The sequence below is a fragment of the Cucurbita pepo genome, chromosome LG05 (assembly GCF_002806865.2).
Source record: "Cucurbita pepo subsp. pepo cultivar mu-cu-16 chromosome LG05, ASM280686v2, whole genome shotgun sequence".
Classification (NCBI taxonomy): domain Eukaryota; kingdom Viridiplantae; phylum Streptophyta; class Magnoliopsida; order Cucurbitales; family Cucurbitaceae; genus Cucurbita; species Cucurbita pepo.
Window position 1 is genome coordinate 8,162,249 of NC_036642.1, and position 23,250 is coordinate 8,185,498.

Sequence of the window (23,250 nt, forward strand, 5' to 3'; positions counted from 1 at the left end):
AACATACCAAAGTCGTCATCATGGCAAATCGAAAATTGGCGTGATTCTGAAGCGAAATTTCGGAATTGGAAAAGAAAATTCGACAGATTCTGATTTGACTTTTGCGAGGTTGTCGCCCAATTTAATTTCAGCTCAATATTTATCCAAATTTCAGAACATAATCGAGACAAATTTTTATATGTTCTTCCATCCGCTTCAGCCTCCATTTTCCCCTTTACCCTTTCTCTCGATTCAATCTCAGCCGTACGTTCGATTCAACTGCAGTCTCTCTCTCTCTCTGCGACTGCTCCTAATTCCTCCCTCTCCGTTCCTATAAGGCTCCAAAGACTTTGAGAGTCTTTCTCTGCTTCTGGCTGTGTTGGGATCGCTGATTCTGGATTTCTGATTCGTTGCCGGAATTTTGAGTTCCTAGAGAGAGAGAGAGAGGCATGTCGGGTGGTATTGCACGCGGTCGTCTGACGGAGGAGCGGAAGTCGTGGCGGAAGAATCATCCGCATGTGGGTATTCCTTATTGTTCGTCTTCATCATGTTTTGCTATGTGTTCTGTTTCGGAAGGATTTTGTTTTTGTTTTTGTTTTTTTTTTTTTAATGATTTTTGTGTTTTTAGGGTTTTGTTGCGAAACCGGAGACTCTGCCTGATGGGACGGTGAATTTGATGGTTTGGCATTGCATTATTCCTGGGAAAGTTGGGGTATGCTTGAAATTGTTGGATTGATTGTCTTTTTTTCTCTTGAAATTATGAAGTTCATTCCGAATTTGTTCTCAATCTTGCACGCCCTAATTCATCTTCTGCTCTCTGTAATTCTGTGTTGGTTTTTGAGGAAGGATAAGCTTTGAACTCCTCTTAGTTCGTGATTTGATCTGCTTTGTTTCTTTGCTTCTTTCCTTCCTTAATCCATTTTTATTTCCTTTTCAACTTGGGATCACGAATTGGCTGATCTTTTGAAGCTCATAGCCGCAATCAACTGTTATTGTGGCTAGAACACAACCTTCTTTTCCATGACAAACTATCTTGATTTCAGGGCTCAAGATCCTTTGGGCCACCTATATGAAATTTCTGATCACTAAATCAAGCTTTTCGAACCTGGCAGTGATGAAAGGATCGAAGTTTATTGGGTATTATTGCCTTTTTTCTTTCAGTAGTATATGGTGATCAGCTGACACCATCACGCAGATTCTTATGATAGCAAACTGAAAATTCCTATGCCCCTATTCCAGCATCTTCAATATATAATATAACAATATTTTGTTGCTGTACAATGTTAATATTGAAAATCGGATGAAATGGAGTCTCGAGTAATTGTCTAGGCTGAGAAGCAGTTAATTTGGTAATATAATCCCATCAGGAAGTAGCAGTTCATAAGTTCCCAAATTCCACTACTAAGTGGAAAGGACTCTCTATTTATTCCTTATTCCCGTGCCAGTAGAAGTAAGTCTACTATTGCGTAACTTTTAGCGCTATACGTGGCTGTAGCTTGCTTTGCAACGATTGTTGGGAGTTTTCATTGCTAAATTAACATTTAAATTTTTATGCTTTATATCTGTTGGATTCGAGTATGTGAAAAGATTAGTTGAAATGCATCTCTCGTCTATCTAAATGGATCCACCGCAACTTGATTTCTACTTAGATTTATTTTCTGTTATCGGTTTATTCCTGATCTTTGGTTGAAACTTAACATTTCTTTTTAGTTTTACACTGAAACTACTTTTTCATTCAAGGGTCAATAGGCGTTTGAGAATCTCTCAATTTTTAGATATAAATACTAGTATTAGTAATTTCTAGGATATACATGCTCATTATTGTAGTAGGAAATGACCGTAAGGATCCTGCTTGCTTAGTGATATTCAAACAACCTTTTCGAGAGGATGGGACTCCCCCTTAAATACCAAGTCTGGTTCTATAAACTATTCAAAAGTATGAAGAGTACACTAGGCATAATCCAAAATATATACTAACGACTAACCACTTAACTAGGGGATGGTTTAGTTCCATCTTTACCCTTTATAACATAGAAATTTACGATTGGGGGCCTCACGTATCCACCGTCTTGAAAGACACCTTGTCCTAAAGGTGAAATGTTGGAAATTTGTTGTGAAACATGTCAAGCGTTTCCCATGTAGCTTCATAATTAGGTAAGCCTTTCCATTGAATCTAAAGTTTCCATTCCTTTATCTCATCGTTCAGTTGGTAAGCTGACATCCTAGGAAAGGTTGCCGATTCAAAGTCCTTAGAGAGAATTAGCTGGTTCTTAGTTGGTGTGTTACTTCTGTAGGTAGTATTGTACTAAAATTCTTACCATGAGGGCCACACTGCAGCCATTTTTTCAGTTTTTCTCTTGCAAAAACATCGAAGATACGTCTTCAAACACTTGTTAACAATCTTGATCTGGCCGTTAGTCTCAGGGTGGTATGCTATGCTCCAACGTAGCTGAGGACCTTGAACTCAGAATAATTCAGCCCAAAAGTGACTAATAAAGATCTTGCTGATTGGATAAAATGGAGAAGAGGAAGTCGTATGAACGAACAATCTCCTTCACAAACAAAGCAACCATTGTTTGGCAATGTAGGGGTGATTTAAAGCTAAGAAGTGGCATGTTTACTCAAATCTGTCCACTACTACAAGTATCATGTCATGGCGATTGGCCGGTGGTTAACCCTCAATTAAGTCTATCGAAGTATCCTCCAGCCCTTGATTAGGTCTTGGTAAGTGTTGGAGAAGTCATGCCAGATAAAGTGAGAGACTTGATACGTTGGCACACTTGACACCCCTTCACATATTTTTTATATTCCCCTTCATGCCCAACCAGTACACTTTGCCATTAGCCATTTACAGGTCGTTTGGAACTTGAAATAATCTCCTATATGGAGTCATGAAATGAATACAACTCAATTGGTAAAAATTCAGTGGTTGAGGATTGAACCAAATGATTCTTATAAAGCATATTTCCATGGTGTATTGAGAATTTAGGGTGACTGGTGGGGTCTTTTCCCGAATCTTCCTTGAATTTGTTTCAAAACTTCAGCTCATTAACTTCTTTCCTAACCACTTCAATACCATGTATAGCAGATGTTGTCAACATGGCCAAGGCCAAGTCCAATGTGGGTGACGTTCAACATGGAGCATTGACGACCTTATTTTCTAACTCAAGTCGATACTGATTTTCAAAGCCATACCCCTACAACTGTTTAAGCGTTTGTTGGTATGTGAGCACTACAAATCCTTGACCCAATAAGTAAAAGGATGTCATTTTTTGTACTGCTAGGACAATGGCCATCAATTCCCTCTCATAAATTGATTTAGTTTGGGCCTGAGCTAATAATGCGTGATTGAAAAAAGTGATGGGTTGTTGATTTTGAGATAAGATTTCCCTTAGTAGGCACCCAATGCCCCAAGTACTCCTTACGATCCCTTGTGAATTGACATTTCTCAAGGTTAGTGGCCAATGAATTCTCTCGCAAAATATTCAACACAACAACCAAGTGTTCCATTTGAGTATCCAAATTTGGAATGTAAGTCAGATTATCTTGATGGATTACAAGAATAAACTTGCGTAAGAAAGGTTGAAATACTAGGTTCATAAGTGCTTGGAAGGTTGATGGAGCATTGGTGAGGTCAAATGATGTGATTAGGGATTCATAATGGCCTTCATGTGTTTGACATGCCATTTTGGAAATATCATCTTCAAACATCCTTATTTGGTGATAGTTCAAGCGTAAATCCAACTTGAATATGCCTAAGATCCATGTAGTTCATCCAACAATTCTTCCATCCCAAGTATGGGAAACTTATCTAGCATGATAACATTGTTAAACACATGATAATTGACTCAAAAGTGCCAACTCCCATCCTTTTTCTTTACCAACAACACCAAGCTAAAATAGGGATTGACACTTGGTCAAATGATGCTTGCCCTCAACATCTCGTTATTCAACCTCTTGATCTCTTCTTTCTGAACAAAATGGTATCGGTAAGGCCTCATGTTAATGGGCTCTTGTCCCTTTTTTCAGTTTGGTTTTATGATCTAGTTCCCATGGGGGAGGTAGATATGCAGGTTCTAGGAACACTTCTTTGTATTCGTCTATCATCCTATGGATTGATCAAGGTGGGGATGAGGTTGGGGCTGACTCCACTATCTCGAGCCTTTGCATTTGGGCAATGAGGGCTCAAAGTCCCACAAGAAACTCCTGATCTTGCCTTTCTCATAACCAATGTAGACGCTTCAATGAGACTTTTGCTTTGTTAGAGAGGGATTACCACCTTTTTATCATTGTTACCCATGGTACAAGAGAGCTTTCTAGTCGACCTTGGTCACTCCTAGAGTTCATAACCATTGCATGCCCAAAATAATTTCTAGTCGACCTTAGTCACCCCCCAGAGTTCGTAATCATTGCATGCCCAAAATAATATCGATGCTATCCAATTCAAGGTAGGAAAGTTCTCGGTTATGCCTTTTACTTCGATTGTACTAGGTGTGGAGCATCATGGTGTTCTGCGAAAGCTCGATTAATTGCTCCTTGTCTTTGTCAAATTATCCACCTTTTTCTCTTTCTTCAATCTTAACTTCTTCGGGCTTACAACTAAGTCTTAATTTGTAACTTTTACATTTGTGCCCCACGAAGAATTTCTCATCACATCAGTAACACAATCCACTCTCTTTTGGGACTGTAGTACAGTGTTTGTCAACCCCATGTAACATAATTTCATACGTTGGGTAGGTTGTGGGTTTGCCCAGGTAATTGTGTGGATAGGATTTGCTTCTATTGCTTTCATAGGTACCTTAAACATGTTTGACAATTTGCTCGAAACAATTCATTGCATTGATCAAATCAATATCAATAAACCGATTTCGTGAATGATTCAACTCTTAATCTTTTTTCCTACTTCTAAAAATCACTTCAAGAAGAATCTACTTCAACCGATATGCCCTTGACACGATCATATCTTAAGATATTCGAACAATTGCTTCAAATACAATATCAGGAAGTATCATTTTGGGAACCTTGTTATCCACGGGCTTATTAGCTAAATGGTAGTTGACACAGACAATACGATTGGTTGCTTCTCTCGGATTTTTCAACGTGTTCCATGGGTTTCAATAATTTACTTGGGTCAGACCCTGACCCAAATTTGGCAAGCTTGGCCATATTTTTGTCCTCTGTTCTTTGAGCTGCTTTCATCATTTCTTCAAGTCCTAGGGGTAGGGGTGTACATGGTCCGGGTTGGGTTGGGTTGAGGGGTTTTTTAGACCTAACCTAGAAGTTCGGGTTGGTTGGATTGGTAATCCAACTCAACCCAAAATTTTTCACAACCCAACCCAACCCAAAATTTTTCACAACCCAACCCAACCCTCTATTTCCGGGTTGGGTTCGCTGTTCTTTAAGATGTTTCCAATAGGCCTTCTTTTCATTGATGTCTATTGTTCTGTGGACTTCTTTCTCTCAACTTTCTCAGTATTACCATGCACTGAAGTTTTATACTATTTAAAGTTGACATAGTCCTTATTGTTTTACAGACAGACTGGGAGGGTGGTTTCTTTCCCCTTACACTCAACTTCAGTGAAGACTACCCAAGTAAGCCACCAAAGTGTAGATTTCCTCAGGGTTTCTTCCATCCTAACGTGTACCCATCAGGAACAGTCTGCTTGTCAATTCTCAATGAAGATAGTGTGAGTAGTAAATGGAAACTTATGGCTGTATGTTTATCAAGACATCAACTGACCTGTCCCTGAATTTTCTCCGTTCATGTGTAGGGGTGGAGACCAGCCATAACAGTTAAACAAATTCTTGTGGGAATCCAGGATTTGCTGGATCAACCAAATCCTGCTGATCCCGCCCAGACAGAAGGGTATCATCTCTTCATCCAGGTACGTCAACCACTAGATGCATTTTTTTCCTTTTGAATGTAAATCTGATCACGTGTGCTCTATAATTTTCCTCAATACGGAAGTGGAAGCTCAATCCTTGCTTGTGATGGTTGGCCAAGTGTAATCTGTAGTGGTATTGAACATGTTCATGTAGGCCTATGACCCGCTTACTGTTGTGTTGCGTATTCTGTAATGGTATTCAACATGTTCATGTGTAGACCTGTGATCCGCTTACTGTTGTGTTGTCTTCACCTTGATTATTTTGGCTATCACTCCTACTTCGTATAATTCCTCTTCAGTATGTAGAGATATATCTAAAATGGATTTTGTGCATGCTCTTGTGGGTTTGATTGAACTGTGTGAAAACACTTTTCAAGAGAAAACATTTCATGTATTCTTTATATTAATTGTTCTAGATTAGATACAACAAAAGAGTACACAATAGTTATTTTTCAAAATGAGAGTTATGATGTTGGTTCCTACGACCATTTGATTTGTACTTGAATCAGGTGTTAATTGGATAACCACCTGACTTTTATGATTTTCTTTTGTTAAATGCAAGAATTTGTCCTTGTGCAGGATGCCGTTGAGTACAAGAAGAGGGTTCGCCAACAAGCCAAGCAGTATCCTCCTCTGGTGTAAGCCGAATCTGAGTCGCATTAGACTTCTTGATACTATGATATTAGCAAACCAGTTGCCACTGATTAAATCAACATTTAAAACTGACTTGTTTTTATAGATTGGTTGGTATGTGGTGCACATTTCAATTGTCATAATCTCTGAAACTTACATGTTTCCCAGATATAGACCTGCGTATGTCGATATTTATTGGTAAACATGTCAACAGCCTGATGTTGCATCGTGTTCATATTGTGAACCTCATGGTTTCCTGCTCTAAAATATGTAAGAATGAAGGGTTTTCTCTTAGGTTGTGGATTGAATTCTACATGCTCATGTATAGAATGCCATTTTTATGTAGGAGGTTTGAAATTTTCTCGTGAGTGATCGAACGAGGCAATGTCGAGTGTATTTGAGTTTGGGTATGGGTATGGTTAAAAGCTCGGATGCTTCTAACTCATAGGAGCAGCAGCTCAAGAGTTGTGGCCTTTTGAGGATCTCATGGGGGAGTTCCCTGAGATTGGACATGGTAAATCATTGATGTGGCACTTCTCTGTTCTAAATTCAAACAACTACATGCTCGCAAGCCCAAACGAATCACTTGTGGTTTGGAAGATGGGTTTGCTTTTTAGAAATTACACAATAAGTTACATTGATTGATTGGACCTGTTTTGAGCATATCACATTCTAAATTGTTTCATTTTGGAATTCTTAATGTTCTTATAATATCAGCCAATGGGATGAAGTTTGAGAATGCAAGTTTTAGGAAATCTAAGTCCAAATCTTAACAATGACCATCTATGTTCTTTTCTAGCTNTGAAATCAAGTCCAAATCTTAACAATGACCATCTATGTTCTTTTCTAGCTCAGAATCAATTAAAATCTGAAGAATGAATGTTGGAAGGATTGAAAGGGTTAGACAGAAGAACTACGAAATGTTTTATGGGCATATCGTACTACAACAAGAACCTTGTGCAATGTTTACCTTGTGGCTGAGTAATGTTTGCTTTGAAGACATTGTGGAATAAGAAATGTTGGAGCGCAGCATTTTTCTCAAAGAACGATACGAGATTTCAATTTTTGGAGAATGAGTTGTTATCAATTTCACGACATGACATAACAATTGCTTAGTACTTCCATAGGATCAAGCCGATCTGTCGGGATATTACTGAGCTAGATTATTATCAACGAATTGCAACCTCAATATAGAAGTTTCATTATCACTTGTAGAGTTTGAGAATTTGCTAGCTTGCGAAGAAGCCATGACTAAGCAAATAAGAAACATCACACTGATTGCTCAACCTTGCTAGCTTGCGAAGAAGCCATGGCTAAGTAAATGAGAAACATCACATTGATCGCTCATCCATCGCCTGTAGAGTTTAAAAATTTGCTAGCTTGCGAAGAAGTCATCACTAAGCAAATGAGAAATATCACGCTGCAGATTAAAGAAGAAGTGCTCTACGCAAGTGAAAGTTTGAGCAATAATAAGCTGCGTGGATATAAAAATAGTGACAAAGGAAGAAGTGACCAAAGAACAACACAACCTGTGTGAGCTCAGAAGAACGACCAGGAGTTCTCAAGGGAAGAGATTTGAATGCATTTGCTACAATTGTGAGAAGAAGGGCTACATGTCCAAGAATTTTTTATCCAAAAAAAAAGTCCGTCAAAAGGAATGTGACAACCTCTAAAAAGGAGATGAAGGATGAATGAGATGCAAAGGTACTTGGTGCCTTAGAAGAAGACAGTTAACACTCATGGTGATAGTAGGTGAGCTTACCATTTATGAGAATGATTGAATCATTGATTCAGGGTGCTCAAATCACATGTCTGGCGATCAAAGTGGCACAACTTATGATAGTTCTCAGAGAAGAAAAGCTTAACATACTCGAGCATTGAAGAAATTCTAAAATAGAAGACAGAAGAGCAAACGACACATATTTGATCAAGTGTTGATGCACCTGAAGATCCAAGTGATATTAACATTGGTGAGCAAGAAGTGACTCAACAAAGTGAACCCGGTGAAAAGAAAACAACAAAGTAACAACTTAGATGATAAGAAAGAATCCGAACGTCAAATCTTAAGTAATGCCAATATAGCTATTACAGAAGACAGTTAAAAAGTTCATAGAAAAGCACCACAAAATTTCGGCCGGACAAAAGGTGATGGAGGAAAAAATTATAGATTTAGATCAAAATCAAACCTAGAAAACTAGTGCCAAGATTAGGAGATATGAAACCCATCTTTTGCATGTGGGTTTACAAAATAAAGCGTCCATCAAATAGATGAATCAAAATATACAAGGCTCAACCTGTAGCTCGAGGGTTCTCTAAATAATATGGACTAGACTATGATAAAATGTTTAGTCCATTGGCGAAGATCACTATCGTATGGGCTCCGCTAGAGTTTGCAGCAAGTAATATTAGAAATTGTGGCAAATGGAGGGGAAAAATGCTTTCTTGCATGATAAGTTGGACCGAGAGATATACGTGAACCAACCAAAGGGCTTTAAAAATGTAGTTGGTATCATTAGTTGGTACATGCAAAGTCCAAAGAATTCTCATTTGGATTCGGCTCAACGGATCTTGATATATGTCAATGTTACATTTTTTTTTTTTTTTTTTACAAAAGAAGCAAAGATGGTAAGCTAGTTGGATACTATGATACTAACTATGAAGGAGACCACGAGAAGTTCAACCACTGGGTATGTGTTCAAGCTTGGTTCCGAAATAATTTCTTAGTGAAGAAAAAAAAAAAAAAAACAAATCATTGCAACTACAAAAATAAATAGAGAACCGACTAAAGCAACTTAAGAAAGTAAGTGACTGAAACTTTTAATGGATGATTTTCACCAGAAAGTTGACTGTCCGATGTCCAACCAATGTGTGATTTATCCAGTAAAATATATGATATTTTATGCTAGAACAAATCAGGTGGAAGTGAACTACCATTTAATTAGAGAGAAAGTCTCGAAGGAAGAAGACGAATGATCAAGTGGGAGATTTGTTTACAAAAGGGTTGTATATTGGTAAATATGAGGGCTTTCACTGTCAGCTCAACGTGGTGCGACAAATGAGAACTAGTGCTAAGCGGGAATGTTAAAATATAATTACTAGCCCAATAGGATTACCCAATTATGAGTCACAGAGGCAAGTGAAGGTAATGTTTTTGAAGGTTGAAGCAAGGCATGATGGAAGGCGAAGCAAAGAGTTATACCTAGTTGAGGCCGATCATAGGGTCATACCGCAATAGCGTGTTGATTAATCTAATGCTAAAATCAAGGTTGTTCATCGCAAAAAGACAAGGCCTTTCTAAAGATAAGATATGGTCGAAGTCGATCCTATAGCATACCTTATATTAATACATGTATACAAGATCATTCTTCATACAAATAGAAAACTTTTTTAAGAATAAAAATGTCCAAAGGTTTATTTAAGTTTGGAAATCTATCTCTTTTTTTTTTTTTTTTAAATAAGCCCGTGCTCGTCAAAGAAGGGAGTTTTCTTATTTGTCAACTTTTCTTTTATCACCTCCAAAAATCATCGAAATGCTGATTAATCGTACTTAATAGGCTAAAAAACCCTCAGTTTCCGATCTAGCTTTAGCTTCAGATGATTCTGATACGTTTGGGTTGATCATCCAAAATCGTGCAAATTATTGAAAATTCATGATCTTAGGAAGAGAGATAGGGAGGGACTATAGAACCACTCAGTTGTTTCTCATTGGGAGAGGTCCTTTTCAGCTGCTCTTCTAAGCACTCTTCATTGGGATATGACTTGTTTCTCCACCATAATTGGAGAACATATTTACCCAACAAATAAATATTATCGAAGTCTCCAAGCGAGCTACTTATTGAATAATTTTTATATATTTATTGATGTTACTTTTTTTTTTCTTGTTCGTGGAACGTAAAGTTGTTAGTTGATGACCTAAATATTTAATAATTTATTAAACTTCTATTATATCTTAATTTTTTTTTCTAATGAAAATTTTAAATATTCTAAAAATAAATTATTTAGTAAATATAAATGTATGGTAAAAAAAATTCTAAATAACATGAATTTAATAAAATTTTGAAAGTTTTATGAATTAAATTTAGAACTTTAAGGGTTGAAAAACAAAATAAATTCAAAAATAAAATTTGAAAATGTTTTTTTTTATTTTAAACGTGAACATATTTAAAGAGACTTTCAATTTGGAAACAACTTAGTGAATTCAAACATATTGAATTATGAAAGGCCACCGAGTTTTAAATGGTACGTCCTTTTGCTATAAATACAACAATTTCCCTCCCACCACTCAAAACATTAATGCTCTCAAACAACGGTTCTTACTCACTCGTTTCTTTCTAATGGCTATGTCGTCTGAGAATAATTTTGTGTTCCAGGTACGAAGATGTCAACTGGAATTGGTTGCTCCAGCAAAACCGACACCATATGAGTTTAAACAACTTTCAGATATCGATGATCAACAAGGCTTCAGATTTCAAGTTCCATTGATATTTTTCTATCCACATAATCCAAGCATGGACAGAAGAGATCCTGTAGATGTGATACGAAAGACACTTGCAGAGACGTTGGTATTTTACTACCCTTTTGCAGGAAAATTGAGGGAAGGGCCGGGACGGAAGCTATTTGTTGAATGTACAGGCAAAGGTGTCTTATTCATTGAAGCAGATGCAGATGTTACTTTGGAACAGTTTGGCGATGCAATTTACCCTCCATTTAAATGTTTGGAGGATGTTTTATACAACGTTGCAGATTCAGATGGAATCATTGACTGTCCACTGTGGCTCTTTCAGGTATGTATAGGTTCCATGTGTTCTTTTACTTTGAAAAATTATATGAATATTCATGGAGGTGACACGATTGGTTAATGTAGGTGACACGACTTAAATGTAGCGGTTTCATCCTTGCCATTCGCTTAAATCATACGATGGCGATGCTTTTGGTATGTTTCAATTCCTAAATGCCATAGCTGAAATAGCTCGAGGTGCCGTAGCACCATCTATTCTTCCTGTGTGGCAAAGAGCTCTCTTAAATGCAAGGGACCCTCCCACAATCACTCATAAGCACCATGAATACGACCAAGTTGTTGATACCAAAGGCATCGTCGTCCCTCTCAAGGACATGGCTCATCGCTCGGTCATCTTCCGTCCGAGTGATATCTCTGCCATCCGCAAAACCTTACCAACTCATCTCCGTTGTTGCTCTTCCTTCGACCTCATCACGGCTTGCATTTGGCGCACTCGTACAATAGCCCTTCAACCCAACCCAAATGAGTTAACAGAGGAGTACATGAAGTCCGTGGCAGATCTTATGGTAATCAAAGGACGACCGAACTTAACAGCGGTGAGATCGTTGGCGGTGTCGGATGTGAGGAAAGCTAGGATGGATGAGGTTGATTTTGGATGGGGAAATGCCATTTTTGGAGGACCTGCCATGGGAGGGGCTGCAACAGTCCCTGGTTTGACAAGCTTTTATATGCGTTTCAAGAACAACAAAGGGGAAGAGGGAATTGTGGTGCCTTTCTCCTTGCCTGCTCCAGCTATGGAAAGATTTGTGTTAGAACTTGAGGATTTGTTCAAGATGATACCAACAAATGAAGCCAAAAACTCAAAGCATAAGTTTGTTTCATCGACTTTGTAATCGAAAAAACACTCATGAGAAACAAACATGAAAGTATCCTAATATGTTATGTTATAATTTATAGTTGTACTTTCAAGCATGTAATCTATAATTTGGTAATATATTGAACTGTTATCTACTTTGATATCGTAACCCTTTTAGATTTGTGCTAAACATTAAAAAATATCATCGTAAAACATTGTCATGAATTTACATATTTCAAAAAGTATTTAAAGGAACCTATGGAAATATTAAATAAATAAAATAAAATACTAAAGGTATAAACACCGTGTACTAACATAAAATCTAAAAACTAAAATACCACTGTGTTATGCATGTGTCATGACCTTGACTTGCAATGTCCTCGCTGACTTAGAAGGGTGCCTTGCCTTTTCTTGAAATAGAAGTAGCACATGGCTGAGTATATTAAAAAATAGTCACTAAGTGACACTACTATTGAGGTTAGGGAATGTAAACATGTCACTTATATTTAGGAACCTGTAATTAAAATCATCTGGCATCTAATTCGGATAAATTAGATGTGTAGTACTTTCTTACACACGACCAACATGTGCGAGCGTGAGTTTTCAGGCGGTTCCGCACCCCCCTGACCCATCATAGTTTTCCGTAGTGTGATATCCGAAAGTCAGCAAATCCTTGAATATCATGCAAGACATGATGATCATCCGTATTCATCATCATAAATGTGGAAGTAATCCGATGTAAATGTACACAACAATAAAATAAATAAGAAATAATAAAACAATATAAATTGTAATCCCTAATTATTCACATCAATTTAGTGAATGTTTACCTAGCATAAAAAGATGTGAAGTCACCCACTTCAAACCTTTCAAATCTATCTCATAGTAGAGGGTTCTAGGAGATTCAGTTGTAGCAACGAGTGTGTCAAGTACTATTGAGGGAGTTTAAAATGACACTAAGTAGCGAGTTTGTTAAGTACCAACTAGCCTTTAGTACTAGACATTAATATGGAGTCACGTTGTCAGAGATATGATCCATATATGTTATATGACCATAGAACTCGAGATTGATTTGGGCACCTTCGCTCTTCCTACGCAAATCGCGTAAGGGCTAAGATGGACTAATGAAAATAGTAATTAACTGGCTAAGTGCACCTAAAATTTCGAGTTACCCGAACATTTAAATATTTTTGTTTTTAAACTATGTAAACATTTGTATCTCTAAAATGTATAAATAATAGAGTCGTATAGTTATTGAACTCAAATTTTCTTCCATGTTTTAATTATTTAAACAATGTTGGACACCAATTTTCAGCATAGTACCCAAAGGACATTAATTCATGTCCCGTCATGTCAACTCCATGTGATCACATTCTTCACCATAAATTTGTGGTTGCAAATGATTCAATTATTTTCTTATTTTATGTTACTTCATTTTTTTTCTTCTCGGTTATACCGATGTAATGCTACAAATCAATTACATTTTTGTTTGGGTTCGATATAGGATAATTAAGAGTCAAACAAAAACTAGATTATAAGCTCAAGTATTAGATCTAAGTCAAGATGCTATTAGGTCAAAAGACCGAAAGGCCATCTTAATTTTGGCAGAGCTTATATGGGTGTGTACTCCGTGTTACTATCACACTTTTACGATAGCCATATTGCAATTATGCGTCACTTGTTCTTACCCAGCGAATAAGTCAGCCATGAGCAATTCAAACTTTTCGGACAACGTCGGCGTATGCTCGAGTCTCGAGTTACGTTTGAAAGAAATGTTTTAGAAAACGTGAGCTAAGAAATACGTTGAAAACAATTTGAAAGAAAACAATGTTATAAGATAAAAGCGATTAGGCAACGACGACTTTGATAACATATAACTTGGGTAGGATTAAGTGATAACTAGTCATAACACCATATATTACATTTTGAGACATTTTAGGAGTGTAGACATGATTTTGGTGACCAGTCATATACCCGTATTGACACAACATGAAATAGTAAAAACCTATCTAAGATGAAAGCATGCAAAAGAGGTTTGGAACGGGCATTTGGCTATGTACAACATGTTCTGAATAAGCATGACCAGGACGTCTAACATGTGACCATAGATAACATGCCTTAGACAAACATGACCATGACACTCTACATGTCCATATCCCGACAAACATTGGGTGAAACATCAGAATGTGTTTAGCAACATTACATCGATACATTGTTACCACCTCTTTCACTCGAATAACAAATTCAATCGCGTGCAAGTGCACCCGTCAGGTGCACTTGGTTCGAATTTGTGCGTCACCCAAAATCAAATTAAATTATGTTATAATTTTAATTTGAAATTAGACTCTATTTACTCAAGAAGGAAAAAAAAAAAAAAAAAATCAAGAGGTAAAACGTAGAAATTGAAATTTATTTTATTTTTATTACTATTAAATTTCCAAAATGGTTTCAACTTTTAAAAAGCGTTAATAGTTAAGTCGTTAATTATTTATAAAAATAGATATAAGGTTTAAAATCCACAAACCAAAATAAATTTAAAAATCATTTAAAAAACGTGTGAATTGTTTTCTCCACACATTTCTCGTGGTCGATACAAGTTTGCATTAAATTTTTTTTTAAAATATTTAATTTTTTTTTTTTTTTTTTTTTTTTTTTATTAAACTTTAAAATTAATGTATAATAAAGCTAATTTTGAATTTAATATATTTCTCAATAGTTAATTAAAAAAACTAATTGGAATATTTTGAAAACAATTTATAGCCTCACATTTTGAGGGAAGAACATTAATTGGTATAGGTTTTGTATAAGTACCAGCTGCCTTTCGAGTCCAAGTACCTCAACGTTAGCATTGTCAAACAACCGTTCTTACTCACTTGTTTCTTTCTAATGACTATGTCGTTTAAGAATGATTTTGTGTTCGAGGTGCGAAAATGCCAACCAGAATTAGATGTTCCAGCAAAACCTACCTCCTATGAATTTAAATAACTTTCAAATTTCGATGATCAAGAAGGCTTTAGATTTCAAATTCCATAAATATTTTTCTATCCATATAATCGAAGAAGGGCGGAAAGAGATCAGGTGGACGTGATAAGGAAGGCACTTGCAGAGATATTGGTATTTTACTATCCTTTTGCACGCAAATTGAGAAAAATTATTTGTTGAATGTGTAGGTGAAAGTGTCTTATTTATTGAAGTAGTAGTTTGGCGATGCAATTTATCCTCCATTTGCATGTTTGGAGGACGTTTTATACACCATTCCAGACTCGGATGGGATCATTGACTGTCTATTGTTTCTCTTCCAGGTATATATAGGTCGATGTGTCTTTTTACTTTGAAAAAGTATATGAATATTTATAGATTATTTTTATTGGTCAATGTAGGTGATACGACTTAGATCATACTGATGCTTTTGGTTTGTTGCAATTCATGAATGCCATAGTTGAAATAGCTCGTGGTGCCTTGCACCATCAATTCTTCCATTGTGGCAAAGAGCTCTCTCAAGTGCAAGGGACCCTCCCACCATCACTCATCACCACCATGAATCACTACAAAAACTAATGGATACGATAGCTTACGAAAAATGACCCTCCCATAATCACTCATCACCACCCTGAAATACAATCAAGTTGTTGATACCAAAGACACTGTCGTCCCTCTCAACGACATGGCTCACCGCTCTATCATCTTTCACCCCTCTAATATCTCTATCATCCACCAAACCTTACCCACTCACCTTTGTTGTTGCTCTTCCTTCTACCTATTATGTCTAAACTATTCAAATTGACACGGTCCTTTTTATTGATCTTAAGTACTAAACTCAACCATACATGTACGATCTTATGATACTTTCTCTCATATGTATATTTGACTCGTGGACTAAAACGCTTCTTTTAAAAAGCGTTAAGTTTTGAGTTGTTATAGTCTACCTCTCATGAGTTCAAGCATACTCTATATGTGAGCTTGGGCCTGATTGTATTTGGGCCTTACTAGTTCGGTGTGAGATTTGTTGGTTTTAAATCAACCGATTGAGTTTTAGCCCTAACTATTATTTATCGAACTTTTTTTTTAATTTTTTTGGATCAAATTTAAATTATTTTAAAAATCTAAGGACTAAATTGAAATGAGTTGATTATAGGTATGAATTTGAAACGGAAAATCAGAAAGGCATAAAATTTTAATTGAACCTATATATATATATATGAATTATGTAAATTACTTTAAAAAAATATTCTTAAATTTTAAAATGAATCTCGGCTTGACAAATGAGGTGAAGGAAAAAAATTATAGCCTTAAAGCAAAATCAAAACTAGAAACTAATGCAAAGATTAGGAGATGTCAAACCTATCTTTTGCAAGTGGGTTTACAAATTAAAGCTTCATTCGAATGGATGAATCGAGAGATACAAGGGATAACCTGTAGCTCGAGGGTTCGCTCAATAATATCAACTAGACTATGATGAAATGTTTAGTCTAGTGGCGAAAATCACTACCGTATGGGTTCCACTAGCGCTCATGGCAAGTAAATATTAGAAATTATGGCAGATGGAGGTAAAGAATGCTTTCTTGCACGAAGAGTTGGACGGGGAGATCTACATGACCCAACCAAAGAGCTTTAAGAATGTAGTTGGTATCATTAGTTGGTGCATGCAAAGTCCAAAGAAGCCTCATATGAATGCGGCTCAACAGATCCTGAAATATGTCAAAAGTACAATCGAGTACGATATTTTGTACAAAGGAAGCAAAGATTGCAAGCTAGTTGGATATTGTGATGCTGACTATGCAAGAGATCACAATACCAAAAGTTTAACCGCTATGTATGTATTCAAGTTTGGTTCTGTAATAATTTCTTAGTGTAGCAAAAACAACCAACAATATCATTGCAACTATAGAAATAGAGTACAGAGCAGTGCTTGAAGCAACTTAGGAAAGTACGTGGTTGAAACACTTAATGGATGATTTGCACCAGAAAATTAACTATCCGATCACACTTCATCGTGACAACCAATATGTGGTTTGCCTAATAAAAAAAATCTGTTTCTTGCTAGAACAAATCATGTAGAGGTGCACTACCATTTAATTAAAAAGTCAGAAGAAAAAGATATACGGTCAAGTGGCAGAGGGTTGAATAATAGTAAATACGAGAGCTTTCAATGTCAACTCAACATGGTGCAGTAAATGAGAATTAGTGGGGAGGAGAGTGTTAAAATATCCTTACTGACCATAAAATCAAACCCAATTATGGGTCATGACCCAAACATTTAATAATTTATTAAATTTTTATTATAATTTTTTTTTTCTAATGAAGATTTTAAATATTCTAAAAATAAAAATAAATTATGTAGTAAATATAAATAAAATTCTAAATTTTAAATTTTAAATTAAATTTAATTGATTTCATGAATTTAATAAAATTTTAAAAGTTTTATGAATTAAATTTATAATTTTAACAGTTTCCATACAAAATAGACACAAAAATCAAATTTAAAAAATGTTTTTTATTTTACACGTGAACATATTTAAAGATGCTTCCAATTTGAAACAACTAACCGCGTTCATATATTGAACTAGGAAAGGACACCACTCAAAAAATCAGACGTCCTTTTGCTATAAATACTACAATTTCCCTCCCACCACTCAAAATATTTCAATATCAAATTTTCTAATGGCTACGTCGTCTAAGAATGATTTTGTGTTCGAGGTACGAAGATGTCAACCAGAATTGGTTGCTCCAGCAAAACCTACACCCTATGAGTTTAAAAAACTTTCAGACATCGATGATCAAGAAGGTTTCAGATTTCAAATTCCAGGAATATTTTTCTATCCACATAATCCAGGCATGGATGGAAGAGATCCCGTGGATGTGATACGAAAGGCACTTGCAGAGACGTTGGTATTTTACTACCCTTTTGCAGGCAGATTGAGGGAAGGGCCGGGACGAAAACTATTTGTTGAATGTACAGGTGAAGGTGTCTTATTTATTGAAGCAGACGCAGATGCTACTTTGGAACAGTTCGGCGATGCAATTTACCCTCCATTTGCATGTTTGGAGGATGTTTTATACAACGTTCCAGATTCAGATGGGATCATTGACTGTCCATTGTGGCTCTTTCAAGTATGTATAGGTTGATGTGTTCTTTTACTTTGAAAAATTATATGAATATTCATGGAGGTGACACGATTAGTCAATGTAGGTGACACGACTTAAATGTGGCGGTTTCATCCTTGCCTTTCGCTTAAATCATACGATGACTGATGCTTTTGGTATGTTTCAATTCATGAATGCCATAGCTGAAATAGCCCGCGGTGCCGTAGCACCATCTATTCTTCCTGTGTGGCAAAGAGCTCTCTTAAATGCAAGGGACCCTCCCACAATCACTCATAACCACCATGAATACGACCAAGTTGTTGATACCAAAGGCAACGTTGTCCCTCTCAAGGACATGGCTCATCGCTCGGTCATCTTCCGTCCGAGTGATATCTCTGCCATCCGCAAAACCTTACCCACTCACCTCCGTTGTTGCACTTCCTTCGACCTCATCACGGCTTGCCTATGGCGCACTCGTACAATAGCCCTTCAACCCGACTCAAATGAAGAAATGCGCTTGCTTTGCGTTGTGAATTTACGCACCAAATCAAAATCTTTACCCTTAGGATATTATGGCAATGCATTTGCTTGCCCTGCAGCGCTCGCCACTGCAGGTGAGCTTTGTATGAACTCATTAGGCTATGCTGTAGAATTGGTTATGAAGGCTAAGAATGAGGTAACGGAGGAGTACATGAAGTCGGTGGCAGATCTTATGGTAATCAAAGGACGACCGAACTTAACTGCGGTGAGATCGTTGGCGGTGTCGGATGTGAGGAAAATTAGGATGGATGAGGTTGATTTTGGATGGGGAAATGCCATTTTTGGAGGACCTGCCATGGGAGGGGCTGCAACAGTCCCTGGTTTGACAAGCTTTTATATACATTTCAAGAACAACAAAGGGGAAGAGGGAATTGTGGTGCCTTTCTCCTTGCCTGCTCCAGCTATGGAAAGATTTGTGTTAGAACTTGAGGATTTGTTTAAGACGATATCAACAAATGAAGCGAAAAACTCTAAACGTAAGTTCGTTTCATCTGCTTTGTAATCGAAAAAACACTTGTGAGAAACAAACATGCAAGTATCATAATATGTTAGGTTGTAATTTATAGTTATGTATAATTTGGTAATATATTGATATTATCTAGTTTGATATGGTAAAGATCCTACATTCCTCCTAAACATTAAAAAATATAATTGTAAAACATTGTCATGGATTTACATGTTTCAAAAAGTTTTTAAAGGAACCCATTGAAATATTAAATAAATCAAATAAAATACTAAAGGTAAAAACACTCTATACTAACATAAAGTCTCAGAAATAAAATATCACTCCTGTCCTATACATGTGTCATGATCTTCACTTGCAACGTCGCCACTAACATACAAGGGTGACTTGAATTTACGAAGTAGCACATGACTTGAGTATATTAAAAAATACTCCCCAAGTGACCCCACTATTAGGGGTAGTGAATGCAAACACATGCAACTCATATTTTGGGACCTATAGTTAAAACCATCATAGATGTGGTCTCTAATTCGGATAAATTAGATGTGTAGTACTTCCTTACACACGTCCAAGAGCGTGAGTTTTCAGGCGCTTCGCATCCCCTGGACCCATCATAGTCAAGCTACTTGTCCGTAGCCAGACGTCCGAAAGTCAGCAAACCCTTGAATATCATGCAAGACATGATGATCATCATCGTTATAATAATGTAAGCGTCCGTATTCATCATCATAAATGTGTAAGCAACCCAATGTAAACGTACACAATAATAAAATAATTAAAAAATAATAAAACAACATAAATTGTAATCCCTAATTATGCTTAGTGGCGAGTGTGTCAAGTAATATTGAGGGAGTTTAAAATGATACTTAAGTTAAGCACGAACTAGCCTTTAGTAGTAGACATTAATATAGAGTCACGATTGTCAGAGATTTGATCCATATATGTTAGATGACCATAGAACTCGAGATTGAATTGGGCACCTTTGCTCGTCCTACGCAAATCGCGTAAGGACTAAGATGGACTAATGAAAATAGTAATTAATTGGCTAAGTTTCGAGTCACCCGAACATCTAAATATTTTTATTTTTAAAAATGCATAAATAATAGATTCATACAATTATTGAACTCAAATTTTCCTTCCACGTTTTAATTATTTGAACAATATTGGACACCAATCTTCCACATAGTTCCGAAAGGACATTATTTTGTACACTCTCACCTATAATTAAATTCATGTCCCATCACGTCAACTTCCATTTGATCGCTCAGTTTTATCACTTTCTTTCTTCACCACATGATTCATTTATTTTCTTATTTATGTTATTTCATTTATTTTCTTTCTAGTTTATATAAATGTAATTCTACAAATCAATTACATTTTTATTTTAAACAATTTAAGACACTATTTTTTAATTTAAATTTTATATGGTTGATTTTGGATAACAGGATCAAACCCGAATAGGATAATTAAGAGTCAAACAAAAACTCGTTTATGAGCTCAAATATTTGACCCGTCAAGATGCTATTAGGTCAAAGATCGAAAGCCCATCTTAATTTTTGTGGAGCTTATATGGACGTGTAGGCCGTGTCACAACTAGAGTTTTGATAGTTGTATTTTGAAGCATGTAATCTGTAATTTGATAATATATTAAACTATTATCCATATTGAAATAATTGTACCGAAAACGCAAACAAGATCACACATAACTTGTATAAGAAGGGACAATATCTAAGTAATGAAACTTTGTGAATGGAACTAAAAATAAAACTACGTGTATGATCCTTTGATTCTTTCTCTCATATGTATATTTGACTTCTGGATTAAAACGCTTCTTTTAAAAAGCTTAAGTTTTGAGTTGTTATTGTCGTTTAAGGATGGCTCCCTCAACCATCACTTGTGGAGTTTGAAAATTTGTTAGTTTGCTAATAAGCTATGACTAAGGAAGAAATATCACATTAAAGTAAAGAAGCGCTCTACGCAAGTAAGAGTTGGAGCAATAATAAGCTATGTGGATACAAAAATAGTGACAAAGGAAGAAGTCAACCAGGAACAACACATGGGAGAGCTCGGAAGAACGAATAGAAGTTCTCAATAAAAGAGATTTGAAGGCATCTGCTACAATGGTAAAAAGTCACGTGTCCAAGAAAAAATTAGTAAAAGGGAATGTGGCAACCTCCAAAAAGAAGATGGAAGATGAACGGGATGCAAATGTACTAGGTGTCTTAGAAGAAGACGAGCTAGCACTCACGATGATAGTATGTGAGCTTACAAGATAAGGATTGGATTAATGATTCAGGGTGCTCAAACCACATGCCTCACGATCAGAGTGGCACAACAAAAACATGGTAGTTCTCAGAGAAGAAAGTCTTACCATACAGCAACATTAAAGAAATTCTACAATAGAAGACAGGAGAGCCATCTGCACATATTTAGTCAAGTGTTGATGCACCAGAAGATCCAAATGATATTAACGTTGGTGAGTAAGAACTGACTCAACAAAGTGAACTCGTTCCAAAAATGACAAATTAACAACTTAGATGATCATAAAGAATCCGAACGTCAAATCCTAAGTATGTCAATGCAGCTATTAGAGAAGACGAAGTTAAAAAGTTAGAGACATGGAGAAACACCACGAAACTCGGCTTGGCAAAAGACGATGGAGGAAAAAATTATAGCCTTAAAGCAAAATCAAAACTAGAAACTAATGCCAAGATTAGGAGATGTCAAACTCATCTTTTGCAAGTGGGTTTACAAATTAAAGCGTCCTCCAAATGGATGAATCGAGAAATACAAAGGTCAACTTTTAACTCGAGGGTTCGCTCAATAATATCAACTAGACTATGATAAAATGTTTAGTCTAGTGGCGAAAATCACTACCATATGAGGTTCCACAAGAGTTGGTGGCAAGTAAATATTAGAAAGTATGGCAGATGGATGTAAAGAATGCTTTCTTGCACGAAGAGTTGGACGGGGAGATCTACATGACTCAACCAAAGGGCTTTAAGAATATAGTTGGTATCATTAGTTGGTGCATGCAAAGTCCAAAGAAGCCTCATATGAATGCCGCTCAACGGATCCTGAGATATGTCAAAAGTACAATCGATTAGGATATTTTGTACAAAGGAAGCAAAGATTGCAAGCTAGTTGGATACTATGATGTTGACTATGCAAGAGATCACGATACTAGAAGTTTAACCATTGGGTATGTGTTCAAGTTTGGTTCTGAAATAATTTCTTAGTGCAGCAAAAACAACCAACAATATCATTACAACTATAGAAATAGAGTACTCAGCAGCGCTTGAAGCAACTTAAGAAAGTATGTAGCTGAAATGTTAATCGATGATTTGCACCAGAAAATTGACTATCGGATCCCACTTCATTGTGACAACTAATATGTGGTTTGCCTAGTAAAAAAAATCTATTTCTTGCTAGAACAAATCAAGTAGAAGTGCAATACCATTTAATTATTTAATTAGAGAGAGCTTGAAGAAAAAAAATGGATTATCAAGTGGTAGATTTGTTTAAAAATGGTTGAATAATGGTAAATATGATGGCTTTCAATGTCAGCTCAACATGATGCGGTGAACGAGCATTAGTGCTGAGGGAGAGTGTTAAAAATATCATTACTAACCATAAGGTCAAACCCAATTATGGGTCATAACGACAACGGAAGGTAATGTTTTTTGAAGGCAGAAGCAAGACATGGTTGAAGGCCAGACATAGAGTTATACCTAGTCGAGGCCAATCAAGGTTGTTCATTGCAAAAAAAAAAAAAAAAAAAAAAAAAAAAAAAAAAAAAAAAAAAAAAAAAAAAAAAAAAAANCCTCAAAAAAACTATGACAAGGCTGACTAACCGTACGTAATAGGATAAAAAACCCCTAATTTTAGAAGACACACGAGTTCGAGCTAGCTTCAATTTCAAACGATTTTAATGGGTTTGGTTGATTATCCAAAATCATGTAATTTATTGAAAAATCATGATTTAAGAAAGAGAGATGGGAGGTACCATAGAACCACTTGATAACAAGCATTTGTATTTTAGGTCCTTTTCAATTGCTCTTATCCACTTGTG

The 23,250-nt window shown here is 36.2% G+C and overlaps 2 protein-coding genes and 1 pseudogene across 2 annotated transcripts; all 3 read left to right on the plus strand.

The window, feature by feature from the left end:
* The first annotated feature begins 123 nt into the window (after positions 1-123).
* On the plus strand, positions 124-6,805 carry LOC111795750 (SUMO-conjugating enzyme SCE1-like). The gene is made up of 5 exons (XM_023678316.1): positions 124-497; positions 608-691; positions 5,514-5,666; positions 5,751-5,864; positions 6,444-6,805. Exons 1-5 carry the CDS (start codon positions 429-431, stop codon positions 6,504-6,506), a joined length of 483 nt encoding a protein of 160 aa, XP_023534084.1. The 5' UTR covers positions 124-428; the 3' UTR covers positions 6,507-6,805.
* A 4,026-nt stretch (positions 6,806-10,831) lies between these two features.
* On the plus strand, positions 10,832-12,141 carry LOC111795915 (annotated as a pseudogene).
* A 5,611-nt stretch (positions 12,142-17,752) lies between these two features.
* On the plus strand, positions 17,753-19,290 carry LOC111795863 (benzyl alcohol O-benzoyltransferase-like). Its single transcript, XM_023678476.1, has 2 exons — positions 17,753-18,202; positions 18,282-19,290. Exons 1-2 carry the CDS (start codon positions 17,753-17,755, stop codon positions 19,215-19,217), a joined length of 1,386 nt encoding a protein of 461 aa, XP_023534244.1. The 3' UTR covers positions 19,218-19,290.
* Positions 19,291-23,250: the final 3,960 nt, after the last annotated feature.

Bases quoted from the DNA above. Each gene is read 5' to 3' on its own strand.
- LOC111795750 (XM_023678316.1), top strand. From the start codon at position 429: ATGTCGGGTGGTATTGCACGCGGTCGTCTGACGGAGGAGCGGAAGTCG. The intron at 5,667-5,750 runs GTGAGTAGTAAA...GTTCATGTGTAG, and splicing joins CAATTCTCAATGAAGATAGT to GGGTGGAGACCAGCCATAAC. The intron at 5,865-6,443 runs GTACGTCAACCA...GTCCTTGTGCAG, and splicing joins GGTATCATCTCTTCATCCAG to GATGCCGTTGAGTACAAGAA.
- LOC111795863 (XM_023678476.1), top strand. From the start codon at position 17,753: ATGGCTACGTCGTCTAAGAATGATTTTGTGTTCGAGGTACGAAGATGT. The intron at 18,203-18,281 runs GTATGTATAGGT...TAGTCAATGTAG, and splicing joins GTCCATTGTGGCTCTTTCAA to GTGACACGACTTAAATGTGG.